Here is a 23,444-nt window from a genome sequence, read left to right on the forward strand (position 1 = left end):
TATTTCACTAGCAGGGTGGTGAAGCTCTGGAATGGGTTCTCTAGGGAGATGGTGGAATCTCCATCGCTAGAGGTTTTTAAGTCTTGACTTGACAAAGCTCTGGGTGCGTTGATTTAGTTGGGATTCATCCTGCTTTGGGCAGGGGACTGGACTTGATGACCTCCAGAGGTCTCTTCCATCCCTATGAATTTAAGGTCCCCAAGAATCAGTAGATGGTTAGAAGATAGGAAACAACATTTTCACAATCGAGAGAGGTAAATAGGCAGGCCATAAATCTGTACCGAGTCAAGTGCTGTTCGATATATTAATTAATGATCTGGAAAAAAGGAGTAAACACTGAAGTGGCAAAGTCTTCAGACAATATAAAATTACTCAAGATAGTCTGCTTTGGACGTAACTATGAAGAACTACAAAAAGACTTCACAAAACTGGGTGACCAGGCAACAAAATGGCAGATGAAATCCAATGTTGATAAATGCAAAGTTATGCACATTGGAAAACATAATCCTAACTGTCCATACTAAAGGATGAGGTCTATTTTAGCAGTTATCACTCAAGAAAAAGATCTTGGGGATAGTTCTCTGGAAACATCTGCTCATTATGCAGCAACCCAAATTTGGTGGTCTCTTCTGGCTTTAAATTCTATTCTACAAAACTGTTTAGGCTCTCTCAATCGGTGTGCGACTTACCAGGTCATGGATGCAAAAGTAACAGGCAGGAGAAGCCACCAATAGAAGTTTCCCTTGTCAGAGAACACTGCTATGAGCAGTCCCACCAGGACCCCGTTATAGCCATGCAGTCCTGCCGCTATGGCCGATCTGTGGGAGAAATGAAGGTTTGGTTGTTGCTGAAGATCATGTAAATGCATCTCTACCTAACACGGTTCCTTCACCTGCAGTGAATTGCTGCTCCCTGTGCTGGAATGTAATTTCCAAGTGTGATGTTATAGAATTTTGGTGTGAACATACAAAACCTCTGTAACATGTGTAAGCAAGGGCTGAACTTCTGCTTGCTATCAGCTAGCTAAAAGGAGGGGTGGGGTGCCTGGTACAATTGTTTAGATCTGCAAGATAATTAACTGTTAACTGTTGATATGTAAATACAGCTTACGCCAGGATGGGGAGAGAATACGAGGTGTGGCTATGTAAATCCTATTCAGCCAGGGCCGATGGAGGGTCAGTGTTGGAATGGAATGTGGAGAATTGTAAATAATTTGGGACTGTTGTCGGGGTCACTAATCAGGCTACCCCTAAATGCAGGAACTGTAAAACATGCCACAAGTGCTTGCAAGGGAGACACCACCATCATTGTAAGAGGTCTCTGAGGAACAAGCCTTCCCCCTTCCAGAGTAGAGTGAACTGAGCTGGAGGGAAGGGTTAAAGGGCTTGAGTCAGCCTGCTTCACGCCTGCCAGGTGTGAGCTGTAAGACTGGTCCAACCTGCCCCTTTCCCCCCTTTGTTTTAAGGACAGACCTAAAGCAGACTCTCTGAGGAGTCTTTTCTTTTGCTAGTCTGGTGCAAGCTGGATTCCTTTGCCAGTCCAGCTGGTGGCTGAAGAGGGAAAAAAGGGGAAGAAATGGTCTGTTAGAGTGTCCCTTTGTTCATCTGAAGAAGTGTATTATGTCCACGAGGCGTACAGATAGTTCGGAATAGCTAGCTAGTTCGAACTATCTAGCCCGTGCCGCGTGTAGCCGCGCGGCACGGGGTTCGCACTAGCCGGCTTTTAAAAATGGCGGCACTGGCTTTATGCTAATGAAGCCCGGGAAATTCAAATCCCGGGCTTCATTAGCAAGTTCGGTATGCATACATTACCCCGCTAGTTCGAACTAGCGGAGTAGTGTAGACATACCCTCAGTCATGCCCCAGAACAGTGTGGCTGCGTCTACACTGGCATGATTTTGCACAAATACTTTTAACAGAAAAGTTTTTCCGTTAAAAGTATTTGCACAAGAAAGTGTCTATACTGACATGTGCCTTTGCGTAAAAGATTTGCTTTTGCTCAAAAGCATCCGTGCCAGTGTAGACGCTCTCTTGCGCAAGAAAGCTCCGATGGCCATTTTAGCCAGCGGGCTTTCTTGCGCAAGAAATTAACGTTGCTGTCTACACTGGCCCTCTTGTGCAAGAATACTTGCACAAGAGGGCTTATCCTGTCAGAGTATTTGTGCAAGAACCACTGATTTTGTACATTACAAAGTCAGTGTTCTTGCACAAATACTCGCGGCCAGTGTAGACAGGCAGCAAGATTTTGCGCAAAAGCAGCTGCTTTTGCGCAAAATCTTGCCAATGTAGACACAGCCTGTTTCTCAACCAGTGGCACGAGTACCCTTAGAGGTATTTGAGAGAAGCATTGGGGGGAGGGGGGGTGTACTTCAACACAACTGAAATGTGGAGAAAACTGAATTTTTGTTTTAAGCTTTACAACGCTTTATTATTTTTGTACTTTTTCCACCTAAAAATGTAATTGCCTGCCCGGCTATGATTAAGTTGTTTAAACAAATGTGTTGCAATGGTAGAAACAAAATTTGTGTGTCTGAATATTAGGTACTGGGGTAGCCGGTATGTAGTTTGACTGTAGGAAGACAGATCTGTTTAACACAGCCCCAAAGCGAGCATGGATGTAACTTTTCTGTTGCTTATATCTAACAGAGAGATTGGTGGTGGGGGTGGGAAGGTATATGACTCTGGGTAATTTTCTGTGTGTAGCCAGTTTTACTCCAACACTGCTGCCTTATGTGTGCTGTTACTGTTACTGCGTGCTCAAATGAAGGTGACCCCATAAATGGTGCCAATGTGAAGTATAGGAGTGGTAATGGAAAATTCATGGCGAGTGTAAAAGTCAATGGAAAAAGTTGTTAGGGCAAATTACAGCTTCAAACATCACTAACAATGCCTGCTCAGATAGGCTGTGTCTAGACTGGCCAGTTTTTCTGGAAAATCAGCCGCTTTTCCGGAAAAACTTGCCAGCTGTCTACACTGGCCACTTGAATTTCCACAAAAGCACTGACTTCCTACTGTAAGAAATCAGTGCTTTTTGCGGAAATACTATGCTGCTCCCGTTCGGGCAAAAGTCCCTTTTGCGCAAAAGGGCCAACGTAGACAGCTGAGATTTGTTTTCCGCAAAAAAGCCCCAATCGTGAAAATGGTGATCGGGGCTTTTTTGCAGAAAAGTGCGTCTAGATTGGCACGGACGCTTTTCCGCAAAAAGTGCTTTTGCGGAAAAGCGTCCTTGCCAATATAGACACTCTGTTCCGCAAATGCTTTTAATGGAAAACTTTTTCATTAAAAGCATTTCTGGAAAATCATGCCCGTCTAGACGTAGCCATCATGTCCCCCCCACTCCTGTACCCTAGTTTCTGCCCAGACTCTGAACCCCAACCCCATTCCACTCCTGCACCTTTCCTTCTTTCTTCCTTCCCAGACCCTGTACCCCCACCCTCAGCTTATTCCTGCACCCTACCTCATGCCTAGACCCCGCACCACTACCACTAGCCCTCTCTCCTGCAGCCCCCTCTTATACTGAACCCCTAATTTTTGTGGTCCTACCACAGAGCCTGGGGCCCACATAATCTATTAGTCCTGAAACCCCAGAAGAGTTAATCTGGCCCTGGTGGGAAGCCTTGAGCCTTGTCACCTACCCCTTAGGGCTGGAGTGTGAGGAGGAACCCTGGAACTCAAAATTGCATGAGTGAGGTGGGTGTCTTTTTTCCTGCTTTTCACTTAGAGGTCAGCTCAGTGAGGGTTTATTTTTCTCAGTCCACTTCACTAACCTGGCCCCCCAACTTTTTTTTTGCCTCTCACTTGTATGTGGCCCCCATACAAGTCTCTGTGGATCAGTGGCTTCTGACCCAAAAATGGTTCACTGCTTCAGGTCTAGATATATCTTAGGACTGCCATGACTGCAGGAAATTGGACTAGATGACCTCTTAAGGCTCCATGCAGTCCTATGATTCTGAAACTAGTTAGCTCAGATAAGTTCTACGCTAGACCCGGCAGCTTGGCTTAAGGTACACAACTCTAGCTACACACAATACATAACTGGGGTCGGCTTACCTTAAGCTGAGCATGGTGGCCTCCCTACTATGGGAGGCTGATGGGAGCAAATGCAGGAGCAGAAGTACCAACCACCAGCGGGGGCACCCTCTTTGTTCAATTTAGTGAGTCTTAACTAGACTTGCTAAAACAAACTCCAGAAGATTGATTGTGTCAGTGGCAGTCTATTTAGTGTAGACAAGGCCTTAGAGTCAGGGACATATGCAGTCATTTAATTTTGGCACCTTTGAAGGGTGAGGGGGTCATGCCACTGCTTTTCTGCCACTCCTTGTTCACACTCCTGATTAGACTGCAGCAGGACTGAAGATATAGCTGCATGGGTTGGACAGCCAGGTGTATTCTTATTTGAGCTGGGTAGATCTAAGCCAGCTTTGGTTTGGCTATTATAGTGTGCACAGCGCAAAACCCCTGGGCTTGTTTTGCCTTATTTGGGATTTCAGGAGCTCTGGCCCTTAGTGTGCAAGAAAAATGTATTTCTTAGTGAAGACAGCATTCCCCAGAGGTTCTGTTTCAGAGTATAGGAATAGACATGTGAAGCTAAGGCATTACTAACTACTCAGCACATCAAGAGGCAGATGTCTGAATGTGGGTCTTCTTTCTCACTTATCACAATATTTTGAATAGCACTTGATTTCCAGGTGACACCAGGCCAGCCTACCTGTCCTGACACAGAATCAGTGCTGTAAACGTTGAGACAACGGTTCCCAGGCAGCCTGTGATCGTCCACCAACGATTCTGGACAAGGAACCCAGCAATCATGATAAGCCCACTGAGAGGGTTATTGACGAACATCACCTGGGCCGTCCCTCGCAGGACCCAGTCGACAAACTGAAATGGGATTGGCTTATCTGCAAGAGAGCACATTGGACACACTTTGTAACTGGTCCAGGATGGTTTTCTAAAAAGGCAAGGAGAAATGCAAGGACACCAAATGCAAGGCAGCAAAACTGAGGAATGTATCAATGGGGCTGTAAAACTCAATTCAGATTTCATGATTGGCTGTACAGTGGTTTGCAATTGCAAAGTTAATGGAGATAAAAGTGCAGGAATTAGAGTTTTATAGAACAATGGGCCAGATTCATACAAACTGGCTTACGTATGATGGCTACATGTCAGGTGGCAGACTAGTTATCTTGCTACAGATTTATCAAGGGATCAAATCCTTATGGATGACACATTTAACTTCATACTGGCATTTGGGTATGATCAATATTAGTCTGTGAAAAGAAAGGGGAGCATGATAAGGAATGACCCCACATTGAAATAAACACAGGATGCAATTCACTCCTCTACAGAAGGGTTGGCACAAAAGGGTGAATTTCAGCTCTTGCACCCTCTGGGCTTGGATGGTGGATGAGCCTTGTGTTGGCTTTTTGCACAAAGGGGTATTTCCCCTATAATATAGGAATGGTGCTGTGTTATCTTTTCTCTTCTACAGTTTTCTGAACCAAATCCTTGTTGAATTACTTAACACAGATGGAACATGCTGGTTGCTATTTATTAGCCACAATTTTTTTCTGATGTACTCTAACTGGCACAGTTGAAATGGACTTACCTCGAAGCCAGTCTCCAAACTCTTTCATGTCTCCTGTGATATAGGAAAGGGCTCTGCAGAATCGCTTTCCACATCTTCTTTCTGAAGTCTGCCTGGGTGTCATCCTTTCCCCAATTGTTTCTGTCCTGTGTTCAACACTGCCTTCCATGGTTGCTTTCAAAGCCTCTGAAGGAATTCAGGAAAGGAGACAATGCATTACAATGCTCCAATATATCGGTTATTTATTTTCTGTGCCACCTAGTATTTGTCGCACACTGAACTTGGGAGCAACTAGAGAGAAGGTGGAAATATCTGTTTTTCATTCAAGTATTGCCATTCATTGGGTAGCTTAATCCTTCCTAGATTCTCTGTGTAGTCCTTCACAACGGATATGTCTACACTACCCCACTAGTTCGAACTAGCAGGGTAATGTAGGCATACCGCACTTGCAAATGAAGCCCGGGATTTGAATTTCCCGGGCTTCATTTGCATAAGCGGGGTGCCACCATTTTTAAATCCCCGCTCGTTCGAACCCTGTGCCGCGCAGACTAGGAAGCCTAGTCTGAACTACCTAGTTTGTGCCGCGTGTAGCCGCGCGGCACAGGGTTCGAACCAGCGGGGATTTAAAAATGGCGGTGCCCCGTTTATGCAAATGAAGCCCGGGAAATTCAAATCCTGGGCTTCATTTGCAAGTGCGGTATGCCTACATTACCCCGCTAGTTCGAACTAGCGGGGTAGTGTAGACATACCCAACTATCCTCAAGGTCAAGAAGGTCAGAAAGAATCATAGCCATCTGGATTGACCTGAGGTGTAATCCAGGTTGTACTTGCACTCAGTAATAACTCCTACCTAATTTCATTGGAGACCAACCCAGAGTTACACTTGTATTGATTTATTCAGTGCTGCTACAGGATCAAGTGAGAAGGGAATGGAACTCTTTCACACACGCGCACACACCTTCATACACCCAGGCACTCATGCATGCTCAGAAACTCATACACTTGTGCACACTATGAGTTGTGCAGAGAGAGCAGAAGAAGCCAAGCATGATGAGTCCTGTGTCTCTGCCTGTAGTCACCAATCCAGGCAGGCACGATGATTGAATGATCCATGGCTCTCTTCTTTTTATTGAACTGGGAGGCTCCTATCATGTACACTGACTTCTTTCTCCATGTCCATCACCAAGAGGCCCACCCAGACCTCATTTTCCTCATGCATAATTAATTCCCCCATGGAAACCTCCTTTTTTGAGGAAGAGCGGCTTTTCGACGAAGGGGGCGGTTCGCCGCAAAAGCCGTGTCTTAATTACTTTCACTTTTGAAAGCTCCACTTTCAAAAGTGTGATCGGGAGAAGCTATGCAAATTCCCACAGAATTTGCATATCCTCTTTCGACCGTTCCATGTAGTCTAGATACGCCCTTAGGGTGCAATGTGGAATAGCTATTTTGGGGATACTCTGTTTCTTACAGCCAACAGAAATGTGCATTTTAAGCTGGACTTACTGAAATGAAGCCAAATTCAGCCAAGCACAAAAACAGAAGCTTAATTGTGAGCATGTGCATAGTCCCTCACACCATCATTCCCTTGATAAACATAAGCTTGTGCTTATCTGATTGACTGAATTAGGGCCTTAGGCACAGATCTGCTAAGCTATGTAGGTGCCTAGTTCCCAAGGCTGGACAGAGGCATGAGTGAGCCGGGCAGCTGCCCAGGGCACCAACTGATAGGGGGGCGCCTGATGGCAGCTGTAAGGGGTGCACGGCCCGCATCCCCGTGGCGCCGGCCAGCAATGCCCTTTCCCCCGTGGCTGCAGGGCCCTGTACGGCCCGGTGCGTGTGCCAGAAGCAACAGCTGGGCCGGCCTGGGCCGCACTTGCACTGTTCGCCCTAAGGGCAGGCCCTGGGCTGCAAACCAGCGGCTGTAGCCAGGTTGCGCATGCACCGTGCGCCCCAGGGGTGGGCCCGGGCTGTGCACCAGCGGCTGTAGCTGGGCTGCGCATGCGCTGTGCACCCCAGGGGTGGTGCTGCGCGCCCGTGCCCGGGGCGCCAGAATACCTCGGGCCGGCCCTGCTAGTTCCCAGGGAGTGCAATGAGAATTCAGAATCTAAAAACCTGTGCGGTTCTAGATTTGAATGCCTGAACTTCAAGAGGCTAGGGACCCAATCCGAGGCCTGTTGAAGTCTTTGGAAAGACTAATCACACATACTATATTTGAAAATCTTGGCTCAAGTGCTTAGGGAGTAATTCCCAAATGTACACCAGGAGCTCAAAATCCCCAAAGCTTTCACTGGAATTCACTCATTATTTGGAGGGTTAGGACTATTCAAGACCTATTGTTGAGGAAAAGATGACATTGCACCGAAAGTCAAACTGAAGCTACATTTCTTTTGATTGGTGGACTATTGCCTACAGAAGAAGCAAAATGTACTAGGGCACCCCTAGTGATAAGACTGTGAGTAGATTATTTAAATACAACACTGTATTTCACATACAAATATTGTAATTAATCCATTGTCCCTTAGGGTCTAACAATTGTTCCTATATGCTGCATATTACGGAGCTTCATGGCAGCAGTGGGGGTAGAGTTCATGCTCCAAAAGTATAGACCCCTCTTACTTACACAAAAGGAGAATCTCCCTTAGCTGTAGCAGTGCAGGGCCTAAAACACACAGTTGAGCAGTTCTGACTCAGTCTGGACAAACACACGGTTATATACTCACAGTTTACTGACATATAATATTGCACAACATTGAAAAAAATATGAAAATCAATTTTTTGCACAGCCATTAACTAATTGCTTTTTGTTTTGAAACACCAAAACTGTTAGCATAGGTGCTGCACCAAAACAGATGCAGCTGTGATCCCTGCCCAGAAGAGCATAGAATCTGACTTTACCTGTGTGCCCCAATAAATAAGGGACATCAACAGATAGGCAAGGGGAAGGAAAAGAAAACAAAGACAATATAAACTTGTGTAATTAGTGCTGCATGACCTATACATACATCTCTCTATGGTTCTGTTACTTATTTTTATTTTTTGTTTAACCTTCCCATCTTCTTAGGCATAATAGCTACAGCAAATGCTTTGTACTTTTAACTTTAAAAAAAAAAATCTCTTTCACATCATCCAAAAAAACCAAACCAAAACAAACAAACAAAAAAAACCCCACACACATCCCAGGTATCAGAATTTTCCATCCAAGAAGAGTGCTTGTGTCTACTAGCTGGATGTACAGGCAAATGACTCAGCATCTAAACAAAAGAATGCATCTATAGAAATGGGGGGAAAGGAAAACCCAGGGAATTATAAACCAGAGAGTTTTAACTTTTATACTATGAAAGATTATGGAGCAAATAATTAAGGAAGACATTTTCAAACATCTAGAAGATAATAAGGTGATAAGTAACAATCGATATGTTATTTGGCAAGAACAAATCATGTCAAACCAACTTGAAAGCTTTCTTTGACAGGATATCAAGTCTTGTGGATAAGGGAGAAGCAGTAGATGGAGACTTTAGTAAGGTATTTGATACAGTTATCAATGGTTCAAGGGCATAACGAGTGGGGTTTCACAGGGATTAATTTTGGCATCAGTGCCATTCAATATTTTCATCAAACATTTAGATTATGGCATAGGGAGCATGTTTATAAAATTTGGAGATACCACCAAGCTGGAAGAGGTTGCAAATATAAGAAAAGGTCTGAAGTAAATAGGATAAAATTCAATAAAGACAAATGAAAAGTAGTCCACCTAGGAAGGAACAATCAGTTGCAAACATAAAAAATGGGGAATGCTTGCCTAGGAAGGTGTACTGAGGAAAGAGGAGGTAGAGAAATTATTCTCCTTAGCCTCTGACAGGACAAGAAGCAATGGGTTTAAATTGCAGCAAGATAAGTTTACGTTGGCTTACTAGAATACATTTTCTATGGAGGTTGTGGAATCTCCATCATTAGGGATTTTTAAGAGCAGGTGAGACAAACATCTTTCAAGGATGGTTTAAATGGTGCTTGGAAGTTCCACAAGTTCTGGGAGACTGAACCTGATGACCTCTCAAGATTCTTTCAATTTCCATGATGCTATGACTTTTTCCTGTTAATTATTATGGAGAAAAATATTGGTTAATTCATAAAACCAATGTTTTTTGGGTTTGGCAGGAAAACGTAATCTGTTTTCAGTGCTTAGCATTCCACACTTGCTTCATTGCATTCTGATTGAGTAACTAGGTATTTGTGTACACGATTTTCTACTGGTAGGTTTATTGACAATCCTCACCTGGAATGTTCCTTGCAGGACCCAACTGACAAACTGAAACATGAGCAGTTTATTTGCAAGAGGTTGTGCTTTAAACACTTTATAAAACTCAGCGAAATGCAAGGATGCCACATTGTTTGGCAGCAAAACTAAACGTGTCAACAAGACTATAACTCAACTTAGATTATATGATTGCCTGTACAATGTTTTGCACTTGGAGTGTTAAGTGCTACCTATTCTATCAAAGTAATTTGGAAATGTTACAGAGTAGGGAACATAATGTCCCTGCTAAAAAAAGATGTACATACTTAGTCAGGTAAGCTGTGTAGTAAGAAAAAAGGAACATGCTTAAAGCCTTAATTCACCAGAACACATATTTAACTGGCTGTACATGCCTAAAAAGAACTTAAAAAAACATCAAAAAAATCTAGCAGCACCTTAAAGACTAACAAAACATGTAGATGGTATCATGAGCTTTCGTGGGTACAACCCGCTTCTTCAGATGAATGGAACAATATGAGTCCAGATCCAAGAATAAGTAAGGGGATGGAGGGGAGAAAGGAATGGAAAAAAATAGTTAGTGTTCAAGTTACAAGAAGCTGATAAGAACAATTTCCACTTGTCCAAATACCCATTGTTGAGTTGATTAAGTCATTAGACTGTGGAACATAGAGTGCTAGCCAGCCCATGTCTTTATTCATACATGCCTGAGTCCCTTCCAATTCAGTAAGGAACTTAAGAATTAATTGGTTTATTCCTCTGAAGCCAAAAAGGGATTTAAGTGTTTTGCTGAAGGTGGGCATAAGTGAAATTTAAACTTTATTGGTGCTTACTGTCTATGCAGAACCTGCCTAGTGATGAAAAACATGATGAGGGCAGCTTTCACTAGATTCCGCTCTTTGTTCACAGGAAAACTTGCCCTGTGATATAGCTAAATGTTGGCCCTTTATGCTTCAACCCTCAGTAAGATGTGGAATGCTAAATATAAGAGAATGCATGTGGATACCAAGAGGATCTGGTCATTCTGTTATTCATCAGACCATGTGTTCTGAAACTCTTCAAGGGCAGTCAACTAGTTGAAATACAATTAGCATATGGGGCGAATTTTGCTCTCCACTATGTAGGCGTAAATTTGGGGAACTTTTAGGTGGAAGAGTTCTGGATTTTGATGGCATCAGTGAGGGCAGAACTTGGCCCAGTTCCTTGTGAGGGGCAGCAGAATAACATGAGATGAGAATGTGACATTAGTTTGGATGTGCACCTCCACTATCCTGGCCTGAACTTCATCCTCAGAAGAAGGCTGCATGAAAGCTATGCCTACCTGTTCTTCCAGCATATCCAAAATGGCACTCTTGCTGGGAGGTCTGGAGAGTGTGCTGGCCAGAGGTGGTGCTTAAACTCAGATTAATTAGGCCTGTGTCCATCAAGAGACGTTTTGGCCGGGAGTGGACTACTGGAGATGTCACAAATATCACTCAGAGAACATCCGTTCATTCCTCCTAGCATGTCATGTGTGATAAAGGGCAAGCAGAGGGAAATCAGTAGGAAACATGCCAAGAAGGGTCATGAAATTATTAAGGGCCAGAATTTGCTCTTGATGACTTAAAAGATGCAGGATCATAGCCTGGTTCCAGATTACTGTCTGGCTTTCATGCCATGATATTAGCGGTATGCCTGCAGCTGGAGGATGGGGAAATCAACTCATTTTGCCCAAGGATCTTGCATGATTGAGTATTTATATTGCTATAAGCAAATATATTAATAAGGAACATGTTGAGTATGTCTCCTACTCTCTCAGCAACACCAAAAAGACAGAGAACTCAATACAATCTGCAAGATGTAAACTAAATTGTTATGACTCCATCTAATGCTCATTGAAGAGCTGAAGTGAGATCTGAGCCTCTGAAAAATGGAGGCTGAGAGATGAAGGGTGTTTTGGATACTGTAATGACATGAAAAATGTGCTCATAGAGCTACATTCTGGTAGGTTAAATGGGGGTAAATCTGGAGTAAGTCTCTTGAATTCATGGTTGTTTCTCAGGCCAGCAGTTGGTCCTTCAATAAATAAATATGCTATTAAAGTTAAATGAAACACATGATTTGCACTCTTCAGGAGAATGTTGCAAAACTGGAAGTGGGAAAGAACTGGAAAAGTACATCAGGGACAATTCTGGAATAATTAGCTTCAGTTTCTTTTGTCTGTCTCTGAATTTCTTCATTCTGTAATTTTTTTTGTACAGTAAATTCAGACTAACTCCATTAGTTTCTACAGATTCACTCTGAATTTACAGTGAATATTTAGAACATGTGCTCCTTATTGGTTTGGTATGAAACCATTTAGAAAGTCTTCTGACTGATCAATACCTTCAATAAAAGCTTCAATAAAAGCTTCAATAAAAGCTCCCGATGTATATTTTGTGGGAGTTTCATTTTGGATACAATACATCTCCAGGTATGGATCTGCTTCATCTTTTAATCTTCTGCTTATGCAGTTCAAGAGTGATAGAGAAACACACAAGAACTACATTTAGAAATTGCCCAGGATGCAAGAAATGTATTAGACAAACTCTGATCTGTCACATCACGGAATTACTTTATTTGCTGCTGATTTACACAAACTTGGTGCATTGTTTATATCATGTAACGATTCCAATTGTTTTTTCCCTCTCCTTGCCTTGAGAACTTTGAGCAGTAACATAAGATAGATTAAAATAAGGTAAGTAAATTATAGCCTTTAGATGGACAAAACTGTTTAATTACAATATTTCAATGTGGAATCTATCTGGAAGAATAAAAAAATCCTACCTCAGTATCTGATCTACAAAAATTAAGATAGAAGAATAATTTTGTTGTGAATGAGAAGTCAATTGATTGTTCTCTCACACCTATCCAGAGCCGATGTGTCTTATAATGGAGCTCTGGTACTGCCCAAGTTTATCATCCCACTCCTCCAAATCAAGTCACTTCCATTCTGTGATCCATAGCATTCATCGACTACCATGCCTACAGTCGTGATACACAAAGGTTGAAGAGCAGTTAAGTGGATGGTGGGGTTTGAATCCTGGAACATCTGGCCTGAGTTGGAAATATTGTTTCACGTGTTGAAATAAAATGTAATCCATTCATTAGAAAATATACATTTTAATACATTATTTAAAACATTAAACCAGAGACTTTCATTAGAGTTATTAGCTCAATACGCATAGATATTGTTTATTTCCAGCTTCTCTCCTGTATGTTGGGTGGGGTTTGACGTTGCCTATGACTCTGCAGATAGTAAGGTGATCAGATATTTTCTTCTCTATATGAGTATTTCTCTTGTTCCCAATGTGACCCTAAGGATTTATCAGTTTCTATATAATTTCAAGAGGATTTAAAGTGCCATGTGGTCCTTGTTTAATCTATCCGATTCCAAGATGCAGTTACATTAATTATGTCTCACTTTCTTTGGGACTTCTATTATGAAAGGTTTCCAACTGATGTAAAAGAATCCATTGCTGTTGATTAAGATCGGTTTCAATTTATTTAAATTAATATTGTGCAATATTAAATGCAAAACCATATATTTTGTGATAGGCGTGTGTTAACATCCCAAATGTTAACAAGCTTCTAATGCATTTATTGTACTCCACATTTCATTGTGGATGATAGGTATGCAAGTAGAAAATTAGAGTCAACTTATATTTGGTTAAGAAAATAACATTTGCTTTATATATTGCGGCTTATAGGGAGAAAGCCTCAACCAACAAGTAAAAGAAGGCTGTGAGAGTCATAGTAGAGTTATTTGTGGTGTGCCAAGGATGCATGATTCCAGAACTAATGAATAAAAACAAAGAGCTGAAGTAACAAGACAAAAAGGAATTGTCTTCAAAGAAACAAGCCCAAATCTTCCCACTGTGTAAGCAAGAGCATGAGAAGAAGATAAGAAAAGAAAGCTTTGGAAAAAGGGAATTAGAAAGGATAAGTTGTTTCAATCTGGGTTTTTTTGCTAAAACTAGCAAGTTAGCTGAAGAGTATAAAAAGAGCCGTGAAACTATAGGTTCTTGGTCTACCCTACCGGATGATGCTGTAGTAGACCAGAATGAAATGGTTATCCCTGGGTCTGGCCTATGTGTAAGGAAACTGGTCACATACTTAATACATGGCCAGAGATTGATCTAGCAGGAGTTGATTTATCGTGTCTAGATTAGATGTTAAAAATTCAACTACTGAATGCGCTTTTGTCAACTCTGGTATGCCACCAAAATGAGAAGAGTAAGCAGAGTCGACAAGAGAGTTTGAGCTGTCAACTTACCCCAGTGAAGATAGCACAGTAATTAGTCCTAAGTATGTTGACTTCAGCTGCATAACCTAAGGTAAACGGCTCACAGTGTATAGACAAAGCTTCTGTTACTGTATTTGGTGTAGTGACTACTTGTTTTAGAGCAACTGCATAAAGAAACATCTGTCTTTTGCGTTTAACAAAGGAATTTCTGGTTAAATAGGTGTTTGGTGTTTCCCCATATTATTATTCACTCTTCCAACAGTTTGGTGCTCCATGAGGGGACCCCAGGCATTAATTTCAGTTGTTGTAAACAGTCATCATGAAGGGGTAGTGACCAGTCCTCTGGGGCGAGTATAGAATTCTCTCCAAAAGAGAAATTCAGTAACAGAGAAACCGAGGTTCATACTCTGGATTCCACTGCAAAAGAATGCCTGACTGAGCATGGCTGAGGTCTATTCAATACAGAAATGAAATTCCTGACAGATCCCAGCTCAGGTCTGGTGAACACTGTAAATAGACACATTATTGGCAGACTATGATGGTGGTTCATTACCTGATGCTGACACTTTAAAAATATGACTCTGGGGTGAACCTGGACACCAAGATCAGTACTGCCTTTCTAAGCCATCTAAAGGTAAAGAAAGCACAGACTAGAGTGGCTGCATTTAGAGACTGTACCTGTGGCTAAGTCTGTGGAAAGAGTGCAAAAAGGTCCAGAAATAAGTTCAGTGTTGCTGAGAGAAACGGGTTAGAGATTGTGTCCCTTTGGGAGACAAGGAAGTAATTTAAGGAAAGAGAGTGAGGAGTTAAAAGACTCATTTTACAAATTAACACTGCAGAGTTTGGAGGAAATTAGAAATCTGAGGGGCGGGGGTTGGTTGAGAGGCGGCTGCTGCACCAGCAAGGAGGCAGGGAGGAGACACATGGCAGCCCCTCTCCCAGGCAGATGACTCCAAGTTGACTTGGGGGCTTTGGAGTGGGCCTCTGAGAAGCAACCTGAAGGGCTCAGGTGAGTGGTGTGCCTGGGGGAGAAGAGAGGAGGCTCTTCCCCTAGCGCTCACTGTGCCAGTGGGAGAGGTCTGGATCTGCCTGCTACACCCAAACTCCTCATCCCTGGCCTGGCCCGGCCCCACACCTCCTCCCACAGCCCAACCCCCTCTCCCAGCTCAAACTCCCTACCGCACCCAATCTCCCTCCCACAACCTGCACCCCTCCTACACCCAAATGCCAACCCAAAGCCTCTCCCCTCCTACTCCCAATATCCCCTCCCAAAGCCTTAGGCAGGATGGGTGGGGGTGGCGTGGGGTGGGAGGAACTTGGACCTGTTCTGGGCACCACCAAAGAAATAATACAGAATGATAGTTTAACCCACTGATGACAGCATGGGGTTCAAATAAATTATACCAAGGGGCTGGGAGGCCAGTGAGTGGCACCACTGTGCTTTTGTCCCCAGGAATCCTTTACAGCTGTTCTGAAGCAAAATGGGCCCTTTTCTGAACAGAATCATCTGTAAAGAATCAATTACAAAGAACTGCCGCAGGCAGAGAAACAGTCTGATTTGGATCATTTGCCCGTGGATGATTTAGGCAATGTCATTAAAGGGCAATGGGGGTTTCCATTGGAACATGCCTGCCTCTGAATGTACAAGAAGGGCATGCGATCTGCGTACAACAGTGTAAAAATAATTAGAGCAGTGTGAAAGATGTTAAGCAAAAATGTTTTTTTTTAAATGTGAAACTAGATTTGTGTAATTTTGTAAGGTTTTAAGGACCTAAAGCCACACTTCTGGCTTGCAAAACCCGGTTTTGTATGTTTAAAATAAATATCCTTTTAAAAAATACCACTGAAAATTATTTCAAATCTTTCATTTAGAGTTGCAACACAGAGGGGCACTTTCCAACGACAGGTAAGCTAGTGTTATTTGGCTTTGCTATTTACCACTTAGATATGGAACTTTAACAAAGTACTGAAATACTCAAACGGCTTTTTAAAAGAGTCCTAGAGGACTTGACTGGGGCAGTGAGAGCAAGGAGAGAGGGGAGACTAAATTCTTTTTCAGTCATAAAGCAGCAGCTAAATGCTGCAGGAGAAGAGAGAAAAATTAAAAAGACAGGGTCCCTCTGGAGCCACGGCAGGGAAGAAGTGCACAAAAGGAGCAATATTTGGAGCAGAGGGCGTGAAGGTAGTTGAGTAGCCAGACATTTGCTTTGATAAAGGTGCATGGAAATGGTAAGCACAAAATAATCAGGTATATTTCATGTGGAAATTTATAGGGCTAATATAATGTTATAGCAAATAAGTGTATGGTAAACTATGGAAGGAATGTGCATTTCCCTATACCATACACAGCCTGTACTGCAAAAGGGGTAAACAAAATATACTGTTAAGTATCAGAGGGGTAGCCGTGTTAGTCTGAATCTGCAAAAGTGGCGAGGAGTCCTGTGGCACCTTATAGACTAACTGAAGTGTAGGAGCATAAGCTGTCATGGGCAAAGACCCACTTCGTCAGATGCATGCTTAATATACTGCTTAATTAAGATCCTATAAGGCTCCAACGAGGAGCCATGATAGATCGTGTTTTCTCTTTTCAATTCGTTGCATGCTTTGGAAGCACAACCTAGCATCAAGAAACTTCTAAATATATATAAAACTGGAGCTTAGTCATTAAAAATTGTGTCTAAAAGTTATGATTAGCTGTGGTGTAAAATAAATGTTATTAGGGAGTGAAAATCTATATGGTGATGTTTGGTAAGTGAAAAGAAATCACTTTATTGAAACAACAAGGAGGCCAGTGGCACTTTAAAAAATAATAAATTTATCAGGACATACGCTTTTGTGGGATGGAGTAAAAAAAAACCTTCAAAACCAGATTGCAGCATGAAACTGCAGAGCTGGAACTCCTCTGCAAACGGGACACTATCGTACTGAGTCTGAATAGACACGGGGAGTGGGTAGCTCGCTGCAAACAGTAATTTCCCCTTCATTTTGGAACTCACACCATCTTATCAACTGTTGGTGTGGACCACAGTCAACATGATGGAATTGACTTTGTTATCACTGGTCTTCTACATAGTAATGTAAAGCACCCATCTTTGCATGTGTATATATCCCTGTCAAACTGAAGTTTCCACTTCACATGTCTGATGAAGTGGCCTCCAGCACATGAAAGCCTATGTCCAAAAAATTCATTTGTCTTTAAGGTGCCTTGTTGATTTTGCTGAAACTTGTATCCGAATTCAAGCAATTCTATAAAAGGTTAAAATTCCCTAGACTGAAAACAACTCCAATGAATGGTTTAGGATTACACCTATGAAAAAAATATTGTGCAATCTATATTCTGGTACGTGTTGCTGACACGGAAAGTCATTTCAAAGAATCCCTGGAACCTAGCCAGAATACTCCCGACAAACAAAAGACTAAAGTGATTTTGAAGCTTCATGAGAGCCAAGTGCCACCTTTACCAGCAGGACTATTCGTTGATAATACTCCATACAAGTGGTCTGGAGGAATTCCTTCTCACGAGGGAATTCCTTCTCACCTTTTATTCTCAAGTTCAGTACAGAATCTAAATTCTGATGAGCAGTACCGTAAGGGGCCAGTGACATAAGCTGAGGGGTCAGCCGACGACCAACTCATGCTGGGAAAAGAGCAAACATTTCACTTATCTGACCTGCCCCAGGCTTTCAGCTGGATAGAAAAGGAAAACTACACAGTCAAAACAACACAGTGTGCCAGAGAGGCAGGTTTGTATTATTTCTGGGGGTGCCACCTTGCACCTGCTTAAGGCACTGGCAGGGAATTTGTGGGCCAGGCTCTGGGAAGAAGATTGGGTACAGAAGGAGCTCTGAAGTGTGGGCTTTGGCTGGGGTAGCGGGTTGTGGGACAGGAGGAAGTGCAGAACATGGGGCTGAGTGGGGATAAGGCATTTGGGGAGCAGCAGACAGGCTGCCAAAGGACTGTGGGGCAGAGGGGGACAGAGTGGAGGACTACTCCCAGCCCTAGCCTGTCCGAGGCTGCGAGCGCCAGTGGAGGGCTGGGCTCCCACCTCTTCCCACCAGCAGGACACTCACCCAAGTCCCCTGAGCTGCTGCCCAGAGATCCAGTCCTACATCCCCAAGTTGACTTGAGGTCACCTGTCAGTAGGCAGCAGCCATCCCTTAGCCTGACCCCAGGGCTACTCCCTAGTAGCAGGCGGCGGGAACACCCAACAGGGAGTGCCATGTGGAGCTGCATGTGGCAACCCTTGTGGCCTAGGGCATGCAGGGATACTTGGGGGAGGCACACAGAGGTGGTGGGTAGGGCTGGGGGAAGAGACCCAGTCTTGACCATTGGTGGCAGTGGATCCCCCCAGGCTCTGAACTGGATGGAATTTGGGCACCATAGGTCTATGCAACTGTCACCTACCAGCTGTGTGTTCTTGGCGTACCAGGGTATAGGGTTCAACCTGTCTGACTCATAAAAGGTATTCCTCCTTCCCCCCAGCCTCTGCCTGACTCAACAAAGAAAGACTTACAAAAGGGCAGGGGAAGACACAACTAAACCCCATAGATCAAGAGTAACAGGATTAAGGAAGTCCCCTACCTTCCTTTGCAACAAAGATGGGCCAGAAATGCATCCCCCAAGCATACGGAATGGAGAACAGAAATTCCAGAGCAAGAGCCCCATTGAATTCTGGGGCCTGAAAAGTAGGGAAGCATTGCCTGATGGGAAGTCTTTGCTCTGCCCCAGATGTTAATGAACTCATGCCTGCACACACCCACCCACCCCAGTAATTATCAGGCCAATTCTAACAACAAATCCTCTGTCAGTATCCAAAGTACTTAAGCTGCCTAATTTAATTTTGTGCTCACTCTAATGAACACCACCCGTAGCCAGAAATTATCAGTTCCTATTACCCAGCCTGAACAAAACAACTTTGGGATACTCCCTAGAATAAACAGCTTACCCATATACAAATCTAATGTTCTCTCTTAAACCATTGTTGTTTCTCTACAAAAAACCTCCACCCATGCTCAGGTAAAGGTTCTGATGCTTTGGATACAACTTCTGCATTAGTTCTACTGGGACATCAGCTTTTCCTGACTGTGCTGGGGCCTCTGCTTGTTTCCAACCCTCCAGATCCTCAACTACCAAAACCACCTGGGAACCCTGATCAATTCAAGTTTCCAGCTTTTTCTTTCTCTGTAGGCAGAACCTCTTGGCCCTGCCCGATATGATCAGTTATGGTTTGCTAGCCCTAATGTTAGTAATTAGGTTAGAGTTAGATTTAAGATTGTAACTGTTTTGTTTGGCTCCCTTATACAGTTACCACCTGGAAATAAATCACTTTTATGGCTTAGTCGGTTGCTTCTCTCTCTTCTGACTTCTCCCCTCAACCCAGGAGTGTTTTTGACTTTCCTATTCCCTCTGCAGCAATGTAGCTCTACTCAAGCTAAAGATCTCTGCAGCTTGTAAACATCCCCTGGGGTTTGCCCATCAACTAGGTTACCAGCAGAACAGTTGTAGTGTGAAAGTGCTACGAGGGATGTGCTGCACCTAGGAGTATATGCAGGTGGCAGTTTAAAAAGCGCTTTGTAGCCCAGGCTGCTGAGTCCAAGGGCGCATAAGGGAATATCTTCAGTGTGTTAGTCAACTCAGCTTACTGACTCCGAAGACATACAGGAAGTCTGCTTATGAGTGCTGATGAACCAGTTTTCTCCAAGGTGCTCTGTTAATGTGTGTGTATCTCTGATTTGGAGGGTGCGAAGAACAAAGTCCAGGGGGAACGTAGGTCCTAAAGAATAGCTCCATGGGGAGGGAACTGACAGAAAGGAGAGTAGAGCGCCATATGAAAATGTAAGTGATGCAATCAGTACATTTAGTAGGTTACTTCCCCAAAAGAGTAACCCCAATAAATGAACATACTCCAAAATAACAGGTACATCTGGTAGCTACTTGATGGAGAAATGTGGGCAGTATGTGACCGCAATTGCCTGGTACTTCTTGAGTAATTGCTGCAGAGTGGGGAAACTGAGGCACAGACCTGTGTAAACACACACACTTTTCCTTTTTCAGCCTAAGCTCCTTTAGTGAGGTCCCACTGTCTCCCTCCTAGAATATTTGTGTTCTGTAAAGTTTAAGTGAAGAACTGTGCTTGGAATAATTACAGTACAGGCCCACTAAGGAGTTGAGCTGTGTCTTACAAGTAAAGATTTTAGAGTAATGCTGTGACTGTGTAAAAGGGCTTTTGGTAGAGCTCCATCGTGAGCAAAGGAAGATGAGATGTCTGAAAAAAACCTCTTGGCTGCTTGCTTGAGGGAAGAGAAAACCAACAGGTTGGAGAAATGAGTAATGAAGAAGGGGAAATGCCCCTTGGGCAGAGGGTGCTTTCAGTGCACCAGCTCCAGGAAACAGCCCTGGGATAGAAGCTACCAGACCTTGCCCTCTGTCAGTGGCATGGGAAGAGGTTGGCGCGCCCAGATGTACTTGACCCTGGTTGGTCATTGGGAAAGGTTCTTCTGTCTTGTTGGGAGTGATGAATGTTGTGTGTGTGGAGTGCACATTCTGTTTTAGTGATTGTTAAGGAGTTGAGATTAAGTAGGTAGTGCTGTGTCTCTTTCAATGATAGAGACTCTGTAAACACATGATTAAGCCCTGAGCCCAAAGGAAAAGGGGTTTGCCAGGAGTCCACTGAGGAGTAAATCTCAGAGTCCACAAAGGAGTGGAGCACAGAGCCTACAAGGGGTAAACTTAGGTGCCTTTCATCTGGAGTTCTCTGAACTGGGAAAGAGTCGAAGTGGCTAAATTAAGAGACTTACAATGTCAGCCCTGGAGACTGGAAAAGGTGAGTGCCCCTGAAGTGTGCAAGTACCAGAGAATATTGTGTGGGTAACAAATAAGTCAACCAGTAATGTACAGAAAGTTTCCAGTGAAGGAGCACTCTTTGATACACACCTGCAATGAACTTTGTTTGATTGTGAATCAGACCAGCCCCTGTATTTATCAGATAGAAATCCTGAACTGGAAAAATGGGATACACAACCAGAAATTATTTCATTTCTCACAGCTTGACGAGTGGAAGGCTTAACCACCTGACCCACAAGGAATAGTCTGTCCTCTACATCCTGCTAGCCACCCTCTGTCTTGGCTAGCAAGAAGGAATGGCTTAGAGCTGTTGGAAAATATGTGTCAGATGAGCTGGTGAGCGCCTATCCAAATGCTGAGGCAAGAACAGGCCAAAGAAGACCAAGACTTATTATGGCCACTCTTATGTAGGTTATTGGTTTGTGTTCACCCTGCAGTATTGGTCCCTGGTATATAGGGGGAGTATATATGCTCCTCACAGATCCTGAACATGAACCATGATAGCCCCAGTGCCCCACCTTGCTGTCCTAAGAATCATAGAATACTAGGAAGAGAGCTTGAGAGGTCATTAAGTCCAGTCCCCTGCCCTCACAGCAGGACTAGGCACCATCTCTAGATCATCCCTGACACACATCTATCTAACCTGCTCCTAATTATCTCTAATGATGGAGATTCCACTACCTCCCTCCGCAATTTATTCCAGTGTTTAATGACCCTGACAGTTAGGAAGTTTTCCTAATGTCCAACCTAAACCTTCCTTGCTGAAGTTCAATCCCATTGTTTCTTGTCCTATCATCAGAGCCCAAGGAGAACAATTTTTCTCCCTCCTCCTTGTAACACCCTTTTAGATACTTGAAAACCACTATCATGTCCCCTCTCAGTCTTCTCTTTTCTAAACTAAACAAGCTCAGTTCTTTCAGTCTTCCCTCATAAGTCATGTTTTCTTTAATCATTTTTGTTGTTTTTCTCTGGACCTTCTTCAATTTCTCCACATTAAGCAAACAACAAATAGTTTTAAATGCTGACACTCTGATTACAAACTTTGTTCCCCTTCAATATGTAAGAATGCCAATTTTAGGACTTCATGTGCTAAAATTGGATACATAAGAACATTTGGTTATTCAACCTCAGACTTCTTTGGAGATTCAAGTCCACTTAGAAGGTAGGATTATTTCTCACATTGCACCTATACCCACACCCTTCACTGGAACTAGACATAGAGGTTGGAATGAATGAGTAAGACTGGGACATGGTGCCAGCCATGTAAACAGAATAAAAAATGGAGATAAGAGATTAGAGTGCACCTGTAGGAACAGGAATCTCTTTAGTTGATATTGCAAACACCGAAGTTTTGAATAAGAAGCCATCAAAAATATAGGAAAGATGGGAATTCTCTTAACAGCATCTTAACTGTTAAATGAGGAACATGAATTAATAAGGAAGGTATTTCCTGTGTGGGAAAGACTCATAGAAAAACATGAAGAGTCAATCATGTCTTGTGTTGAGTCCCTCCAAAATAATGTCTCATTGACCTTATCATGTGAAAAGCTCGGGCTTTCACTCAGAATGTAGTCATGGGAATAGTTCAGTAAAACACAGCAGGACAAATTTCCATGGACACAATCAACTTGATTCAGTACTATGTAACAAAGGAAGAAATAGTCCTCAAGTCCTGGAGAAGATTAGTTAATGCTTTGAACAATCACCACCAGCAAAGCCTGCAGTTATTTCTGATGATAACTCTGTCAGGTAAAGAAACTGAAGAAATTAGAGCAATCCATCCAGTAGTCCCACTGAGATTATAAATTAATGAGAACTCAGTAATGTCTTCTAGAGACCTTCAACACTTGTGCTTGGCAGAAAGATAATGTGTGGAACACAGTAGGTGTAAAAGAGTGTAGGATAAAAGAAAGTTTGGGCTATATCAGAGAACTGATGGGCAGGATCCCCTGGGATGCTCACATGAGGGAGAAAGGAATCCAGGAGAACTGGATGTATTTTAAAGAAGTCTTATTGAAGGCACAAGAACAAATCCCGATGCACAGTAAGAAAAGCAAATGTGGTAAGCAACCAGCCTGAATTAGCAGGCAAATCCTTGATGAGGTAAAACATAAAAGAGAAGCTTATAAGAAGTGGAAACATGGACAGATTATGAGGGAGGAGTATAAATATATTGCTCAAGAATGCAGGGGAGTAATCAGGAAGGCGTAAGCAATTGGAATTGCAGCTAGCAAGGGATGTGAAGGGTAACAAGAAAGGTTTCTACAGGCATTTTGGCAATAAGATGATCATCAGAGAGCGTCTGGGGCCCTTATTGGATGAGGAAGGTAACCCAATTACAGATGGGGGGGGGGGTAGCTGAAGAACTCAATGTTTTTTTTTTGCCTCTGTCTTCACAGAGAAGGTCAGCTCCCAGACTAGTGCACTAGGCAACACAGTATGGGAAGGTGGTAGGCAGCCCTCAGTGGAGAAAGAACAGGTTAAGAACTATTTAGAAAAGCC

The 23,444-nt window shown here is 43.2% G+C and overlaps 1 protein-coding gene across 1 annotated transcript in view; it reads right to left on the reverse strand.

The window, feature by feature from the left end:
- Positions 1-18,801, reverse strand: part of LOC102447894 (urea transporter 2-like) — a 33,350-nt gene extending 14,549 nt beyond the window's left edge. The window contains exons 1-4 of the mRNA XM_075932737.1: positions 18,681-18,801; positions 5,605-5,769; positions 4,708-4,897; positions 690-818 (exon numbers count right to left, since the gene is read on the reverse strand). Of these exons, the coding sequence (XP_075788852.1) occupies positions 690-818; positions 4,708-4,897; positions 5,605-5,769; positions 18,681-18,714 (518 nt within the window). The 5' untranslated portion in view covers positions 18,715-18,801. The remainder of the gene's footprint in view (positions 1-689; positions 819-4,707; positions 4,898-5,604; positions 5,770-18,680) is intronic.
- Between the last annotated feature and the right edge of the window lie 4,643 nt (positions 18,802-23,444).

Source organism: Pelodiscus sinensis, chromosome 6 (genome assembly GCF_049634645.1).
Source record: "Pelodiscus sinensis isolate JC-2024 chromosome 6, ASM4963464v1, whole genome shotgun sequence".
NCBI classification, from domain to species: Eukaryota; Metazoa; Chordata; order Testudines; family Trionychidae; genus Pelodiscus; species Pelodiscus sinensis.